Source organism: Spea bombifrons, chromosome 1 (genome assembly GCF_027358695.1).
Source record: "Spea bombifrons isolate aSpeBom1 chromosome 1, aSpeBom1.2.pri, whole genome shotgun sequence".
In the NCBI taxonomy this organism is placed as follows: Eukaryota; Metazoa; Chordata; class Amphibia; order Anura; family Pelobatidae; genus Spea; species Spea bombifrons.
The window spans coordinates 149,180,737-149,200,248 of NC_071087.1; the positions used below are offsets into that span (position 1 = coordinate 149,180,737).

At 39.9% G+C, this 19,512-nt stretch overlaps 1 protein-coding gene across 2 annotated transcripts in view; it reads left to right on the forward strand.

Annotated features, from left to right (window-relative positions):
* The window catches only part of PLPP1 (phospholipid phosphatase 1), a 55,730-nt gene that overhangs the window by 16,992 nt on the left and 19,226 nt on the right, over nucleotides 1-19,512 (forward strand). Inside the window, exon 2 of one of the 2 annotated variants that reach the window (XM_053448050.1) lies at nucleotides 3,101-3,255. In XM_053448050.1, the coding sequence (XP_053304025.1) occupies nucleotides 3,101-3,255 (155 nt within the window). Of the gene's footprint in view, nucleotides 1-3,100; nucleotides 3,256-12,214; nucleotides 12,367-19,512 lie in introns of both variants that reach the window. The other variant, XM_053448051.1, reaches the window with a different exon arrangement.

Consider the following 19,512-nt stretch of genomic DNA (forward strand, 5'->3'; position numbering starts at 1 on the left):
ATATATACCATGCCTGTCTGGGGAGTGTAATTAAAGCTTGTATATACAGGTTCCTGGAGCATGTGCTACCTTGCCCTCCTCTTTGTTTCTCCCGGCATGATCAGGGAATGCTGCTAATATTGGACAGGGATCTCTGAAAGCGGTAAGGGGTCACCCGCAATCAACCCCCCCACCCCCGTACATTGTCTGACCCCTTCATTCTGTAGTATATGTAACAAAAATTATTATTTTTACTTCATTGTTGCATATCCTTCATATTAATTTGGGTCTGATCATCTTGGGGGTTGTGATAATATACAGGTAGTCCAAGAGAATACATCGTAGGTCCTTGTTCATTATTGGATCAGAAAGGCACAGGCCAAACATGGGATTCGTGGTGGGAGCATCGTCTCTCTAAGAACATAGGTTCTTGCCTTCAGAAAGCCCCTAAATGATTACCAAGAGTTCTGAAACAACGTTCAATCGACTGATTGGTCAAAAGGGGCAATTTCTGGGTGACGTGGGTCTCGTTGTGTCTAGCAATGCATTCCGCAGGAGTCATCAATGACTAAAGGAAAGGTTAGATTGTAGTTACTGCTGCTAAAGATTTTCAGTCTAAGGGGCAATTACCTTTTTCACATAGAGCATTAGGTGTTGCGTGTTGTTACTCCTCTCAGGTTCCCATTTATCTAATATTAGGCTTTGGTGGGAGATCTTATAACCTTAAGTGTACAACAACACAGAAAATCGGACAGGGGCAAATACTTCTTCATTTACTCTGATCAGAAAGTGTATTATTACCCAAATAATATATATGTGTGCAAAAGTATCTATTTAAAAACTAGGTATCGAAACTTCTGCTTCCATGATGAGGATTATAAAGATGCTTTGACTACAGTCCAGTTTTAATAAACTGCAGAGGTTTCTTACTTTAGCAGCGGTACATGTAAATGAGGAACGTGTGAAAGGTATGATTATATATAGCTGCCATACATGTAAATGAGGAACGTGTGAAAGGTATGATATATAGCTTTTCTATTTTTTTGTCCCTCTTCTGCAGTGATTTCCCGGCATTTGCCGTATTACTTATGCCGAGGTGTAAATATTAGTGCCGTGCTGCGTTCTGTGTTTAAACAGTAGCGGGCTGAAATGTTTTGGCAGCCACGGCCCGTATAAAATCAGACCAGATACTTTTAAGATCTGTTTATTTTCCTCGTTTATATGATTGTTAATCTACTAGTGGGTTTTACACAATATAGTTTTCTTTATGTCGTGCTGGTACGAATGTGCGCTGTAAAAAATATTTTGCCCTTTAATAGTACTGAACAGACCCAAAGAAGTTGTCTGCCAAGTATTCATTACCGTGAGGGGTAACGTTTGGATTCTGAATGTATATAAGCTGTTAAAAATAGCTGAATATGATGTACAGAAATATAAATAAAGTGCTGCTTCTTTAAGCCTTAGCTTGGCGGTGTGTGTGTGTGTATGTATGTATGTATGTATGTATATATATGTGTATATATATATATGTGTATATATGTGTATGTATATATATATATATATATATATATATATATATATAATCTATTCCAACCACCACCACCACCTTGTTACTTCAGACCCCTCTATTGCTGTTTTTACTAAATCATTTTTGTGGAGCGTAGATTGCCGAATAAAAGATTTCAAAGTAATCAGGTGTCATCCGCTCACAAAATAAGCTAGATGTTTTATGTTTGTTGTAGGTGTTGTGAAAAATATGGTATTCTATTGTGTCTGGTATTTCTTGTGGAATATAAGACTTATATATTTTGGGGGAAAGAATCTGGATCCGTGTTCACAGGTTGTGGTTGCTTGTGTTGACGTGTTCCCGTTTTGTGGGTTGGACCCAAGCAGACCCAGTTTCACTGTGCTAGACATGTTGTCGTGACTCTGCATGGGATGTTAAGGGGACATAGAACATTTTTAGATAGAAACCCTCTGCAGGCCACAGAGACGCCTTGGGACAGGGGGCATACATTTTCAACAACATGTTATCAATGACATGACTGTCCTTTCAAAAAAATACAGTGCTGCCCTCTGACCCCTGCGCAATGAAATAAGCAACAGAAATCATGAGATGGGACATCACTGCTGAAAGTTGATCAAGGAGATGGCTTGATGTCTCGGTATAGGTTTACATATAAAATGCTCAAAGTCTGGCTTCAAAAGTAACAATTTTGGGAAGCAGTGCTGGACTGGGGAAGAAAAAGAAGCGCTGACACTTTAAGGTCAGCGACCATGGGCTGGACGCAAGTGGCTACACGCTACGCTCGTTTGGCAGTGTACATCCATGTGTTTGTAGCACGCGGCTACGTAGTACAGCGCTGGATCTTCCACGTGTGGCATTAAACGTAAATGACCTGGGCATGGATCACTGTTGGACTAAGCATCGTGTTGAAAGAGGCTGATGAAAGTAATAGTGGGCTAGAGGGGTTGGCGGAACAAAAAAATATGGCTGCTGCCGGCATCTAGTGTTAGAACTCGAATGTAAAGCTGTTGTGTCGCTTGTTTTATTTGGCATTTATTAGCTATTTGCTCACCTGCATGCACCCCTGCTAACTATAGCATGTACTGCCCTAACTTCATCACCGAGGGTATCAGAAATATCATATCTTCATAAAAATTCAAGGTATATTCCGGCATTTGCATACTCCAGCTCCTTTGTGCCGTGATACCATGGATGGTACCCATTATTTTTATATAAATCCAGCCAATAGGAACTATCAGGCTGTCCATCATCTTTAGAAGCCGCCAATTACTAAAGAAACATGTCCTCTAAAGCGCCTTCGCCTAATGTCAAAGAAGAAGAATCTGGTTCAGAAATGACAAACTTTCAAAATATTTTTATTTTCTTTTAACATTAACTTGTCCCTTAACCAAATTTCTAAATTGGAAATATTATCTAAAATAATTTAGAAAGAGAAATGACCTTGAACTTTTTATTAAGCTTTATTTATTTGCATGGGTTTCCTTTTTCTTTCGCTCTGCCACGCAGGGTCTGTACTTCAAATCTATTACCACAAATCTGTGGTCGTCCAGATTTGTTAACTTTTTTTTTCTTTTCCTTCCTTTCCTCCAACAGCTGGCTTACCTTTGATCGTTTTAAAGCTGATCACAAAAATTCCATATCAGAGGGGTTTTTTCTGTAATGACGACAGCATCAAGTATCCATTCCATGACAGCACCGTCACGTCCACTGTACTCTACACAGTGGGCTTCACCCTGCCCATTTGCTCTGTAAGTAGCCCACACCACGGGCAAAGGAGGCATATTTTCAGAGAGTGTCTTAGAATTCATCAGGCTGGCTTTTAGGGCTTAGGTGCAGACATTTTTAAAATGGCAGCACTTTGGAGTATGTCCAAAACCTGAAGAAGGGTATTTGTCGCTTTGTGTAGGAGGAATGTTGTATTATACAGTGTCGGCCTCCCTGTGTATCGTGCTTTGTCTTGTATTATTTATTAATGTAAAGAAGGTACCATGGGAAACGTGTTGCAATGGAACATCGCTTCTGGCGTTCACGCGGTAGACTATGAGTCAAGAATGACTCGCCATTTTCTTTTTTGGTGCTTCTTCTTTTGTAATCTAAGAAGGCAATAAATAGGTCTCGTTCTGATTATGAGCCGCAGGGCGTAATATGTTAAAAAAATAAATTGGTGACGCCAGTGAACACAATAATGCTATTGTCAGTAGTGTTTCTGAACAATAGCATTGTGTGCATGAAGGCTGCTCATTTCTGAAAAGGCTAGGGTTCCGCGGCCAGATAGAATTCTACGACCTCTCTGCTACCAGTGATCTGTATGTATTATATGCAGTCAAAGTTGTCAGGGGCATAATGTTTATAGGGAAAATTAACAAAGCTGATGCAAAAGGTTATTCGTTCAAGCTAAAACTGGCAGGCGAATTTACCGTATTTGCTCGATTATAAGACGAGGTTTTTTTCTGAAAAATACCCCTCGTCTTATAATCGGGGTCGTCTTCTAATCAGACCTCAAATAGAGGTCTGATTAGGAGACTAAGATCCAGATTCCCCGCACCGCTGCAGGGGACCTGGATCCTCCTGTCGTCGCCCCCCCCCCCACACTTACCGGTGCTTCCGGAGGTGAAGTTGGCAGCGGGGGTTTGTATGCGTCCGTCGCAAATACCTTCCCCGACTGTCAGAGATCAGAGTTCCAGAGTTCCTGATCTCTGACAGCCGGGGAAGGTATTTGCGACGGACGCATACAAACCCCCGCTGCCAACTCCACCTCCTTCCGGCTGCCGCGGAATGAGACGTCAACCCGCTGCCCCGGCAATACAGCAGGAAATTGGAAGCACCGGTAAGTAAGTGTGTGTGTGTGTGTGTGTAGGGCATTTCTGGAATGCCTTACACCCCTATATGCCACTCTGGCACTTAGGGGGTTAAAAGGCATATTATGGGGCAGAGTGGCATATAGGGAGGTATAAGGCATTTCAGGAGGCAGAGTGGCGTTAAGGGGGCATTTAATAGTGCACTCTGCCTCCTGAAATGCCTTATACCTCCCTATATGCCACTCTGCCCCATAATATGCCAGAGTGGCATATAGGGGTATAAGGCATTTCTGGAGGCAGAGTGCTCTATATAATGCCTTTTAACTCCCTTAATGCCACTCTGCCTCCTGGAATGCCTTATACCTCCCTATATGCCACTCTGCCCCATAATATGCATTTTAACCCCCTAAATGCCAGAATGGGATATAGGGGTATAAGGCATTTCTGGAGGCAGAGTGGCACATAGGGGGTCAAAAGGCATACCATGGGGCACAGTGGCATATAGAGGGTTAAAAGGCATATCATGGGCCACAGTGCCATATTGGTGTGGCAAGCCTGGGGGCAGATGTGCATAACTGGGGGACAGGTTGGAAAATACAAGAAATAAAAAAAAAAAAAAATATTTTTCTCTATCATAGCTTTTATTAAAAAAAATAGTTTACATGAATTAACATTTACTGGTAAAACTTTTTTCCTTTAGGGTCGTCTTATATTCAGGCTTTTTCTTTTTTTCCTAAATTAATATTCAGATTATGGGGGGTCGTCTTATAATCAGGGTCGTCTTATAATCGAGCAAATACGGTAATTTACATTCACTATGCGTTATAAAGGGCCATCTTTGGAAAATTTTTCTCCTGCCAACCCCCGTTTTAGTGAATAAACCCTGACATGTCTGATTAATGTAACCTTTACTTCAGTTCAGAAGTTTATAGTAAAGGTGAATTCCCACCAATGTTGTGTTTTTTTTTTTTTTGTTTTTTTTCATATCTCTAGTATCACATTAAAATGTAAGTTTTTAAAAAATACTGTTTTCTGTGTTAATACAGTCCTACGTTTTACATAATATGGCTCAGATTGCTACGTATTGGCCATTTTGTCAGCGTTTTAGCTGTTTTTATTCTATTCTCTTAGACTCCTCGTTAAACTGCCTTGGAGTAAACAATAGAATGGCTTGGTTGTAATCACTTTGACTCTCTGAACAATGAAATTGTATGGAAGAAAGGATTTTGTCGGTTAAGCAGGACTCGCAGGGCTGCAGATAAAGGAGGTTTATTACAACAAAACTATACAGTGCTATATTTAGTGCTCAAAAATATTTTTCTGTGGGACTCCCGTCTACCAGCATAAAATCCAGTGCTGTATAGAGTTTTATAGGGTAACGCTGACAAATGTTTTTAACCTGGGCCAGTAAACTTCCTTTATCTTCTGACCCGGAGGCTGCCGTAGTATTTTGGTGGTTTATGGCATTGCCAATTAAGTCTATAGACATAAACGTTCATTAGAGTCTGACTGGGTGATTATCAATGAGCCATTTTATTGTTTACCACAAGTCGGTATGATAACGAGAGAACAGAAGAGTAGTCCTTTCCATTAACTGAACTCATTTTGCACAATTGTGGGCCATCCCTGGCAAATTTGTCCCTCCATAATGCATCGTTCAGTCAGTGAGATGCCTTTAAAGAAATTTAGAGGACCAACCAAGCTTATTTTGCAGCAAACCCTAGTGTATAGTAAAGTTTCTAAGCTGAAACTGCAGCTTTCCTGTAAACACTCCTCCTAACTGCATTAGTGAGTAGATGTCCTGTTACAAGTCACATTGTTATGTTTATGCACTGCTTGTTATGTCCTGTTTGCCCCTAGTACAGTGCTGCGGCGTGTTATGGTGCTGTATGGAACGATAAATAATAGGTAATGCTGAACAAAATTAGTAAAATTTTATAATTTTTGATTTTCCTCATATTTTACCAAGAGGTTTCTCCAAAGAATCACGATTAAACAGATTTAGTAGGAGTGTTCTTGCCCTTCACTAAAAATCCCCAGGTTTCTATCGGCTCTTAAAGTAGCATTAGTAGTAGGATAGACAGACAAAATGACACGGCTCTATCAAGTGGAAAACACTGCATCAATCCTTTTTATAACAGACTTCGGCTATTCTCGACCATGAACTATGGCTATTGGTTTCCTAACAAACCTTTGATCTTAATTCTAAAGGCACTATCTTGTCGTTAACTTTTATTACATTCTGTGGTTTGATACAGTAAGATAATGGATATTACGTTCCACGTCCTCACACCAATAAATCATTTTTTTCGGACCGCGGACCAGGGACTTCAGCAAATATCTGTCAGATAAGTATCAGAACAGAACTTTTCACTGCACAGGGTTATAAGACGGTAACGTGGCTCAGTCTCCTTACCGAACCCAAGGGCGTAAAACTGCCTGCCCATAGCATGAAATATACATACCTGGAAACTTGTGGGCTCCGGCTGCTCAGATCCTACCCTTGCGGGATGCGGCCAGGACTTCCCGTCGATGTTGCAGGAAACACCCCAATTTAAAGGGGAAATGGGTGGGTCAGGACCCCTTCCCCATGACCTAGAGTCCCCAGGTATGGAGATGTTGGCTCATGAAATGTACACATATTCGCATATACCTGTCCTAAGGTGTTTCTGTTCAGTGAGATTGACAGTACCAAAGAAAAGTGCAGCCCCAGCCAACAGACTCTCTTCCAGTGATGGTCAGCAGGGACTGCCATTGTTGCCATATTCCTGTGTAATACGAGTATATGACACTACTTAATCGCCCTGTATAATAATACTGAAAAATGGAGAAAGGCAACCCACTCACATGAAATGTAGTCTCAAGTGGCACGAAGACCACAGTCTCATAATGTAGGGTATTTTACAGACAAGCATTTGATCTAAATTATTGTATCCAGCCTCCATGCAGGAGAAAATAATTTGATTGAATCCCTTGACATTTTGACATTTATTTTTCCTCTTCCCTCCACGTGCTGGTCACAACCCTGTAACCATGCGATCTTGAGAAAGTGCGTGATTAAATATATAAATAGCTGTGTATTTTAGAATAATTTCCTGTTTTGAATGTCTCTCTAAATTTAATCTTGAAAAAGGAAACGTGAAGGAAGCATATTCCAAACTTGAACTTTTTGCGTGTTGGTGGGAAGGCGCTGGGTTGACTACCTGGAATTGCCTGTGATGTTTATTTGATGTTGCTAGACAAGTGCTAGAACAGTTCCGATGAGTTTGGGCGGAAAGCGGAGTTTCATTTTATGCTACCAGTAGTTTTTGCCTGATTTGTACAAATACCCGCAGCCCATGGTGTCTATAGAGTGGATAATTTCACAAATAATAAAATGTCATTTAATAATTCTGTATCCGTATACTAATAAACATACTAATGTGTAAGGGAGGCATGAATACAAGTATAACAGGCGGTTTGGTCTCTTCACTGTGCTTGGCTAATTCTAGTGGCCTGCCTCTCGGATGGGCAGTAAGCGCGGATGTGTGTAGACCCTCAGTACCTCGTATCGTGTTGCTGGTTGCTTGTTTACACCTATACACACAACAGGTATAAAACCCATCGCTGTGTTTAAGTCTATTGAAAGATCGTCTGTGGATGACAAGTCCGCTATAAAGTACTGTTACACCAATTCTAGGAAACCCTTTTGTAACTAAATGCACCATTACAAACTTAATTTGTAGTAAAAATAGTTTTTTTGGGCAAATCAGAAGAACCATTTTCTGGATAGCCATAAGCCCTGTCCCATGCATGTGTAAACTCCCTTACTGTATGTAGTACTGCTGAATGACCAAAACTCTCCTCATTTATAATAATCGGGTGACACAAAAGCATCGATTGGTTATTGCCATAGAAACTGAAAAAAGCTTCTTAAAAGCATGCGTTCTTTGTGATTAAACTTTAAGGCGAAAGAGAATACAATTGTATATCTGTCTAGAGCTGTTGTTTTATTCATGTGAGGCAACACTTCTTAAAAGTTTTCTATTTATATTGTGACACACATTGCTTGGTTTTAACCCACTGGGTCTTAATTGCTAACTAGAAACCATTACACAACTTGTGGAGTTGCACAATAATTAAAAAAAAAAAAACAAACAAAAAAGAATAAATGTAAAACATTTTTCCAATGCCTTCTTTCTGGGAAGATTTTGAATGCTGGGAAGTGGTGTTTTTTTTTAATTTTTTTTTTTCTTTTGCGGATTCCGCATAAATTGTTAGGGCAAGCCCCACAGGTTGAATGTATTATAAAGGTACGATTCTAAGATTTTATTTATTTTAACCCCCCCCCGTAATGATAAGTTGTGTGTGTGTGTGTGTAAATAAATATATATATATATATATATAATAGATATAATATTTTTTTTTTTTACTATAACATTGATGGATTTTTTTTTCTTGTAATATTTTTTCTTCTCAGGAGCATGAATTAATTAACATGCTATGTTCTTTTTTATCTTGTGTAGAAAATATTAAAACATTTTAAATCACATCCTAATATATTTGTAATATAAATACATAATCAATTCTGAAATGTACCAAAATAAGCCAAACATCATGATTTTATGAGCAAGCCAGGTTTAAATACATTTTATTTAATGGATCTGTCAAGGATGTTAAGAAAAAAATATATTGCCTATATTTAAATTTTACATACAAATGTAAAGAAAATAAAATTCCATGGCATAAACGTCTTCACAAACGTATGTCTTTAACTAGGGTCACACAATAAAGCGGTGGTCTCTGTGGTTCATGCATACGGCTCACCATTGGACCACACCGTTTATTTCTGTGGTTTTGGTTGCGCATCCCTAAAGCCTGCCGAGTGACGAGTTCTCGGCTATGTCGGTGTGGATGTCATCCATTCATCTTGCACTGCTAATCCTTTGTACAGGGAAAATGTACATTTAGAAATATTTAAGGTCATGTTCTCACACTACTACTTGCATTACTCTATTACAATAGGTATGTTGATCTTTTTAGCTAAAAAACTGTTGTGACCTGTTTTGGTGTGGTTTTTCCACTCAACTCTACTCCACCCTGTTGGGCCTGAGGATAGAAAACCTACGTTTTTTTTTCTTCTATAGGGCTAATATTAGCAATGGTGTTTGACAGTTTCACCTTCTGGGTGTGCGTGACATCATTGGATCTGTTAATTAAAGTGTGAGTGTTACATCATTTTGGATTACCAGCCATTGGGTGTGTAAGTGACCTCATTAGTGATTACAGGGTAGATTTTTAATAGCAATTGGAACCTCGTGGGATCCGAAGCTCGTTTTAATATGGCACCACAATCCAAAAACAAAAAATGCCTGCCACAAAGCCATATTTTTGTCCAGGATGACAAAACAAACTGTCTGACTGACTTAAGTGTGATCCAGGCCTGTCTGTAATATGTAATGAACAAAAAACACTTGTAGGTTTGTGACTCCCATGATACCCAATTACTGGAGACTGAGCATCATTGAAGTTGTTCATCACAAAGTCCCTGATTAGAACGGACTTGGGTATCAAACTTTTTAATGGTTAACATCCTTTTAGTTAGAACTCTGGAGATAAAGCATAGGAGCGGGAAGTATGAACATAATTGAAACGTGTGCAATATCTTTTCTAATATTAAACTAATACTTAATTTGTGTCAAACATATGTAAGGATATGTAATTTAAGACAAAAATACTGAAAAGTATTCAAATATTTTGCACAAAATACATTCACTTTCTGCAAGACTTTGATAACCACGGTGATTTTATTGTTTCAATGCCAATCCATGTTATTGGAATTATACTAATCACACCTGGCATTCTACAGACATGCGGAACATGCTACCAGAGCAGTTGAGCAGAGCTGCCATGTCATTGATATCTATTGTTTCTCTGTAGGCATCCAAAATACATACTTCTCCTTTTTATTCGGTTCTCTGTGCTTGTGTACCTTTCTCTCTGATAACCAACCAACAGTGAAGAGTAATCTTGTATTACTTAACCACATTCCTGCCTGGTGTTCCTTGCCATCAGATTCATTATGTCAGGGTAGTTGGCCAACCTGGGAACTTCCTGGTATTGGTCCCTGCAGAGCTCTTCATCTCCTGTCAAGCCCCCACGCCTAGCTCCCAAAAGGATGAAAAAGGGCATGGAGTGAATGGGTCTCTCTGGTTGTGAGAAAGCCTTCTAATCAGTTTTGTAACGGGTTTGTAAAGTTTCTGGGTGAAATACGAGGAGTTCCCAGGTATGAAAATTGGTCATTCTAAAATATTGCTGTCCAAGCAGCTGCCTACTGGCGTTAACGGACAGGTTTAGTTATGACCCAGTGCCTCAGTTGCATTACCGAAGAAGAATGGTAGCCAGTCCAGCATCTTATTGTTTTAATGATATGGCCTTTGCTGCTTTATAGTGCTGTGGAAAAGTATTTGTCCCCTACCCAATTTCTGCAATGTTTGCATATTGGTCGCACTTAAGTGTTTCAGGTCATCAATTTAATTATAATATTAGACAAAGTTAACCCAAATAAACACAGAATGCAGTTTTCTGATGATTTCATGTATAGACAGAAAAAGTTAACTGCCCCCCCCGTTACTAAATAAACCAATTAACCAAATTTAATTGATAATTGGCTTTAATTTTACTAGACACACCCAGGCATGATTACCGTCAGCCCCGTTGAATCTAAACGTCAATTAAATAGAACCTGTCTTGCAAAGTGAAGTAAGCTAAACGGTCTCAAAAAGCAGCACACGATGCCGCAATCTAATTAAATTCATGAACAGATGACAGTCATTGACATCTATCGGTCTGAAAAGGGTTACAAAGCCTCCGGGACTCCAGCAAACCATGGTGAGAGCCATTATTTACAAATGGAGAAAACATGGAACAGTGATGAGCCTTCCCAGCAGTGGCTGTCTACCAAAGTTCTTTCAAGAGTGCATCTATGACTTGTCCAGGAGGTCACAAAAGAACCCAGACTAACATGTAAAGAACTGTAGGCCTCACCTGCCTCAGATAAGGTCAGTGTTCACAATAAGAAAGAGACTGCGGAAAAATGGCATCCATGGGAGAGTTTCAAGTCGAAAACCTCTGCTGACCAAAAATAATTTAAAGGCTTGTCTCACATTTGCCAAGAGTTTTTGTACCTGACCTAAAGGTAAAAAGCGGTCTGGTTATGCAGCAGGACAATGATCCGACGTTCACAAGCAAGGCTTCATTTTGTTTTGTTGAGTCATTCAAAGGCAGGTTGTCGGGTGGCCAGGTCCAAGTCTCAACCCTAATCCAATTGAGATGCCATTTAAAAAGGCAGTTCATGCTCAAAACCCCTCCAATCTGACTGAATTAAAACAATTATGCCAAGAACAGTGATCAAGATTCCTCCACAGCAATGTAAAAGACTCATTACCAGATATAACTAATATTTCATGGCATTTTTTGCCACTAAGGGTGGTTTAGGGGGGTCATTTACTTTTTACATGCGTGGTATAGGTTTTCACTTTTTACCTTAAAATGATCATTTAAAAGCTGTATTTTGTGTTTACTTAAGTGGTCTTTTATTAAATTTAGGATAATCTGGATGATATTTAAATGTGACGAATAAGCAAAAATAGAAGAAATTGGGAAGGGAGCAAATCCTTTTTTTACAGGACTGTACTGTAAGATTAATGGTTTGGCAGCCATCTTCTTTCCTGTTGTTAAACTCTCATGGTTCTCCTCCTTGTTTTCCTTCTTATTGGGCCTGCTTTCCTTCTCACCGTGTTTTAACCTCTCTTACTCTGCTTCCTTGCCCCAGCCTGCGAACCCTCCCCAAAATAGCATCTGCATTTGTGTTTGTTGTATTATTATGTTCCACCAATGTTAATTCATGTTTCTCTCTCATTTTTGCTAGCTGGATTGCCTTTTGCAATTCTCAATTTGAAGCATAGTTACTTCAAACGAGGATTTTTCTGTAACGATGATTCCATCCGGTATCCATACAAAGAAGACACCATTTCTTATCAGTTATTAGCAGGAATACTGATCCCAGTCTGTATTGTTGTTGTAAGTGCTAACCATTTTTTATTAACCATGCGATATTTGTTGTCCTGTAATAATTTGAGTAGCGTGTTTGATCAATTAGAGGATGAACTCATCAAAGCAAACAAGCTGTTTTCTTGAATGCGTAAAAGAAAAAGTTTAATGGATGGTCAGCAGGGGAGCAGTTCCTGATTATTACTATTTATCATTGTTCTTATCCAACCTTTTTTCCGTCTGATCTCATGGAAGGAAGGACAGCCAGAAAACACAAGTCCAGATTTAGAAAACAGTCAAAATAAATCATTTGAATGGAAACAAGCTGTACAAGTGAAACTTTTTTTTTTTTTTTGCTAAATTTAAGTAATTCTTTTTTATATCATGTGCAAGCAATCCAGTGAGCTTCCGCAAAAGATATTTGGTTTAGAGCAGGGACTTTCTAAAGTTTATATACCTGAATGTGTATGCACCATTAATATGGACAAACATCTGACATCGATAAGATAAACATTCAGATATACACTGCAGTCGTGGCCAAAAGTTTTGAGAATGACACAAATAATAATTTTCACAAAGTCTGCTGCCTCAGTTTAGATGATGATAATTTGCATATACTCCAGAATGTTATGAAGTCTGATCAGATGAATTGAAAAGTCCCTCTTTGCCATGAAAATGAACTTAATCCCCCAAAAACATTTCCACTGCGTTTCAGCCCTGCTCAAAAGGACCATCTGACATCATGTCAGTGATTCTCTCATTAACACGGGTGAAAGAGTTGACGTGGACAAGGCTGGAGATCACTCTGTTATGCTGATTGACTTAGAATAACAGACTGGAAACTTTAAAAGGAGGGTGGTGCTTGACATCATTGTTCTTCCTCTGTTAACTATGGCTACCTGCAAGGAAACACGTGCTGTCATCATTTCTTTGCACAAAAAGGGCTTCACAGGCAAGGATATTGCCGCTAGTAAGATTGCACCTAAATCAACCATTTATCGCATCATCAAGAACTTCAAGGAGACCGGTTCAATTGTTGTGAAGAACGCGTCAGGGTGCCAAAGAAAGTCCCAACAAGCACCCGGACTGTCTCCTAAAGTTGATTCAGCTGCGGGATCGGGTGCCACCAGTGCAGAGCTTGCTCAGGAATGGCAGCAGGCAAGTGTGGGTGCGTCCGTAAGCACAGTGAGGCGAACACTTTTTTGACCTGGTGTCAAAAAAGGGCAGCAAAGAAGGCACTTCTCTCCAGGAAAAACATCAGGGACAGACTAATATTCTGCAAAATGTACAGGGATTGGACTGCTGAGGACTGGGGTAAAGTCATTTTCTCTGATGAATCCCCTTTCCGATTGTTTAGGGCATCCGGAAAAAAGCTTATCTGGAGAAGACAAGGTGAGCTCTACCATCAGTCCTGTGTCATGTCAACAGCAAAGCATAGTGAGACCATTAATGTGTGGGGTTGCTTCTCAGCCAAGGGAGTGGGCTCACTCACAATTATGCCTAAGAACACAGCCATGAATAAAGAATGATACCAACGCATCCTTCAAGAGCAACTTCTCACAACCATCCAAGAACAGTTTGGTGATAAACAATGTATTTTCCAGCATGATAGAGCACCTTCATCGAAATTTTGGGTCCATGGCCAGGAAACTCCCCAGACCTTTATCCCATTGAGAACTTGTGGTCAATCCTTAAGAGGCGGGTGGACAAACAAAAACCCCCAAATTCTGACAAACTCCAAGCATTGATTAATGCTCAATAAAAGCCTTATGAAATCGTTGTAATTATACTTCAATGTACCATAGTAACATCTGACAAAAATATCTAAGAACACTAAAGCAGCAAACTTTGTGAAGACCAATACTTGTCATTTTCAAAACTTTTGTCTACGTCTGTGTTGATAAAACCTAAATTGATTGCTGAAGCACAGGTTCCTTAAAGAAACCACAGAACTGTAGCCCAGTTACCTATAAGGCACGTTAGACACATTCTTAGCACACCTTTTGTGCATACTTCTCATTTTATGCATGAGCTGTCCAGTTACTGCATACACGCCTGTTTTGTGTTTTTAAAGTTGTGCTTGGAGACACCTCAAAATAAATCCATTTTGTAATTGACATTTGTTAAAATAATTAGAAAAAGAAAAATCAAGAGTATACACGTGTGTGTGTGTATATATAGATATAGATATAGATAGTGTGTCTTTATGAAAGTATCCAAACCCCTTACCATTTCTCTCCTATTACTGGATTATAATACATTTTATTTTTTTACCAGTATTATATTTTATTTTAAAATACTGAAACTTTAAATCTGTTAATTTAAGTGGACATAGACTGTATGCTGCCAAAAACCTCCTAGAGAGAAAAGAGATATCTTACCAGTCCTGCTGTTGAAGGAATATTGGCCAGGTTGTGAATCTGAAATGAAGGTCAAAAAGCATTCGACAGGAATTCAAATGCATACATTAGGAAAAGGAGATAATGCAAAATAACATTGATGAGTTTGCATATCACAGTGAGTAATACTGGATCAATAATCAGGGAGTGGACCCAGCATCACTCCACTCAAGCACCGTTGAGAACAAGCCATCGGAAATCTTGCTAGAGGTGCCACGGAGAGGCAAGCAGTCACTTTGAGAGCATTGCAGCATTCTGTTGCTGTGAGTAGGATAATGGTGCACCAATCAACCATATAAAGAGCTCTGTATAACACTGAAAAAAGACGCTGCTACCCAAAAAGTGCCATGTGACAGCTGATCTTGATTCTGCCAGATGTGATGATGTGAGAGATCTTTTGTTGTCCGAGGAGACCAAGATAGGGCTTTTTGACTGGGAATTGTCACAAAGCAAGATAAAAAAAGGTAGGCAAAGATTCGCTGTAACCAAGTACCCTTCAGCCAGTACAGCCAGGAGGAGCAGAGCATGTTCACCTTGGGCAGTCTATAGAGATCAAGTTGCTACAGTGTAAGTGCTCACGTGGCACTGAGCAGCTACTTAGTCAGTTTAAAAGGTAGCACAGCGACTGATATACATACTGGTGATCTTAATTCCAGGAGAAGGTATTGCCCTGGAATTGGATTTCACGAGACAGGTCCCTTGAATATGGGCTTGTCCTAGACAGTGTGGGACATGTGGTCGCCTTAACCATCCTTACTATGGATGGTGGTGATAGCATCATGCTGTGAGGGTGAATCTCATCAGTCCGTTCTGGGAATCTTGTTCAAGATAAATGATGGAATGGATGGAACAAAATACTGGGATATACTGGAACCTGCTTTAGTTGATTTTTATAAACTGAAGCTTGAAGAATCTGCATCTTACAGCAGAACAATGATCTCAAGAGCAAAGCAACACAAGACTAAATAGTAGAATGTCCTGGTATGGCCATGTCAAAGAATATGGTGGTCTCCAAGCACAGTCAAGCCTACCTTAAAAACCTGGAGCAAATCTGCAAAGAGGAATGGACCAAAAACCCTTTTTGTGAAGATTATCTGTTATTGCAGGGAATGGTGGCTCTACCATTCCTAATATGTGGAGGGTGAATGGTTATGCAAACAACATATTTCAGCTTTTTATTTTCCTTAATACAATACCAATGCAGTTTTGAACTGATTTAGAATTTCAGTATTTTAAAATTTGAATACTGAATGAAATTTCAGTGTACCATTTGTGAAGAGTATGAAAAAAATAAGTGGCATATACATTTTTTTATTATATATCTCCCCTTTTTCTTCTCATTGGTTGTTTAAATAGATTGAGCAGGGTTGTGGCTTTGACGGCACAGATCTCAGTTTCAATCATAGCTATTGATCACCAGGAACTTTCCTCTGGCTGCCATGGTGATAAATCCACTTTTCATTCTTTGCCCCAGAATATCTTTATGTGCACAGCAGCCATTAATTTATTTGGTCCCCTTTGTAATTATTACACTGCATTTATAAAGCGCCAGCAGATTCTGTAGCGCTGTTACAATAAGTGGAATAATTTAAAGTCACACACAATAACAAACTGGTACAAAAGGAGAAGAGGCTGCTGCTCTTGTGAGCTTACAATCTAGTCGGTGGTTGAGGTGGAAGTGGAACAGTGGGAGAGGACAGCTTCAATGGGAATGAGCTGCTACATTTTCTAAGCAATTACACAACTAACACACAGAGCACAATATCATACAGAGTATCTGTATCCTTAAACAATGATACATTTGCACTTTGCAGTAAGGAAGAGAAGTTTTAATTGCAAAATTGTTGCTGCTCCGTGTCTTTTTCTGGCTGCCTTTTCTCCAGATGCATCTCTTCACTCTTATTTATGAGTCTCCAGCTGACTCTATCCATTCTACTTTTGGCTGCCTGAACCTGAATAAAAGTGAAGGAAGAAAAGCAGAAGTTGTCTGGGGCTGAAGACAGACTGCAAGAGCCAGAGGAACAGTAACAGTCTCACAGTTGCCGCTGAGATTCAGTGGGTCAAATTAATAAAGAGCTCTTCTGGTGCAAAGGATTCAGTGTGGATCAACCGGCACAAGCGTTTCATAGCTCTCCATGGGGACTCCTTAACGTTTAGACTGTGACACAGAGATTACCATAGAAATGTGATGCAATGTGTCTCAAACCTCTTGACCTTTTACTTCAGCGGGTGTTAGCCCTCTGTGTGCTTTTCCTGGTTTTCTGTCTTTGATGCATAAATCCTGACTTTTACTTTACTGAGATGGTTGTAGATGTATGGGACGGCCTTCCAGCAGAGGTGTGGTTACTTGGTAATCCAATTATGGAATTTGAATATGTGTGGAATGATTTATGATGATTTATGCTAGGTGAATCAGCCTGCCCTAGTAATGCGAGATCTGAACTGCAACCTCGCACAAACTGGGAAAATGTTGGGTTGTGCAAGTCCAGAGCTAGCCTTCCTTAACCTGTTACCCCTGCTTCCCCCCTCTTGCAATGTACCTAGCTCTGTACTCTAGACACCGTTTTCACCCCATCTTTACCCTCGCCAGTACTGACCCCAGCTCAGTAAGCAGTAAGCTTTCTCCATATTATCAACATCCCTCGGTGTTGAAGTTTCTCTCTTAGATCCAATATCTTGGATTCCAAGTAGACAACTTGCTCACATTTCTCACAACAATACAGTTCCCAGGGCACTTGCTCCAGCTGTGCATACATGTGACAAGATGTTTGGCATTTCCCAACATGGTATCCCTGGTGTTACAAAACAATTTAGATAAAAGTGCAAGTACACAATTTATACATTCCCCTCCTTCCTGGCAATTAACTCCTAACTCAGTAGTTTTGCACTTGTCAGGCTCAGGATTTACCTTGCAGCTCTGTTACAATAAAAAAGAAGGAAAACGCAAACCAAGCCAACCACGCCAAACAGAATAAATTATTTAAATAGGCAACAACCTGAGACAAAAGCAAACGGCATATCAGAGAGTTACAGCACTGAAGTATAATAGAATGTTTTCCTGGCAATTAACGTCTCACGTACCAGTTTTGCATTGTTTGATAAGAATCAAATAATGAAATAATCAAACGGGTGTATAAATTAGCTCGTAGGAGTTGAGCTGTTGATCTGTGACAGAATGAACACTTGATGTGGACACAACTATGTTTTATTTGTGTAGTTGAGATGCTACGTGAGGTACAGACAGCTCCAGCTGTGTAAACATTTTGTTGGAGACACAGTGTGTCATCTGGCTTGTCATTTGTATGTACAGGATGAAGACTGAACAAAAAAACAGTAGGATTTTGGTCTTCTCCCCCTCATTGCTAACCTGTTAGAGATCGTCTGCATTCCTGTAGCCCGAGGGTCATAGAGTTTTTTCTCTGTGCAGGGTTTTCCTGGCTCACATAGGATTTTGGGTCCTTGAAAAGAGCTGTACTGATAGGTGGTTGGTGGGAAGTCCAGTGAAGAGGCATTCTGTAAATGGAACCCTAAGAACTACTTAGGGGGGGAGCACTATAAAACAGTTACATGAGATTGGGGTCTCGATAGGATTTGTTTTTGCTTCTGATCTGGTAGATTCCAAATCTCTGGCCTAAGACAACAAAGTAATTTAGAAGGAACTCCAAAGCAGAAGTGAGTCCCAACAAGACCACTTTCCACTTTTAGTTTTAAGACTGCAAAATTGCTGCAAAATACATATTTGTTGGAAAATCACTGGAGACGTACCTTATCAGAACAGGCCTCCACTCAAGAGCAAGTTTTCCAGGATATATAGTCCACACCTAGAATTTGCAAACAACAAGGGGGTGTGTGTGTGTGTAACATTTCCAAACTTAACAGGTATCCTGTAAATTACATTTTCACCCAACACTCATATTGCAGGGATTGTATAGTAAAGTATCAATCTTTGCAGACGATACTAAGCTCTGTAACGTGGTTAACACAATAGAGGACAGTGCACGATTACAAATGGATCTGCATAGGTTGGAGGCTTGGGCTGGGATGTGGCAGATGAGGTTCAACACAGATAAATGTAAGGTTATGCACATGGGGAAGAAAAATCCAGGCTGGAAATATGTATTAGATGGGAAAACACTGGGGACGACTGACATGGAAAAGGACTTAGGAGTCTTGGCTAACAGTAAATTTAGCTGTAGCGACCAGTGTCAGGCAGCTGCTGCTAAGGCAAATAAAATCATGGGGTGCATCAAAAGGGGCATGGATGCCCACGACAAGGAAATAATTCTACCACTGTACAAGTCACTAGTCAGACCACACATGGAATACTGTGTACAGTACTGGGCACCAGTATACAAGAAAGATATAGTGGAGCTGGAGAGGGTTCAAAGACGGGCAACCAGAGTAATAAGGGGAATGGAAGGACTGCAGTACCCAGAAAGATTATCAGAATTAGGGTTATTTAGTTTGGAAAAAAGACGGCTTAGGGGGGACTTAATAACTACGTATAAATATATAAGGGGGCAGTACAGAGATCACTCCCAGGACCTATTTATACCCAGGACTGTATCTATAACAAGGGGAAATCCTCTACGGCTTGAGGAAAGAAGGTTTCTACACCAGCACAGACGGGGGTTCTTTACAGTAAGAGCGGTGAGACTATGGAACTCTCTGCCAGAGGAAGTGGTAATGGTAAACTCAATAAAAGAGTTTAAAAGGAGCCTGGACGTGTTTCTTGAAAGCAATAATATTACAAGTTATAGATATTAGATTAATAGGG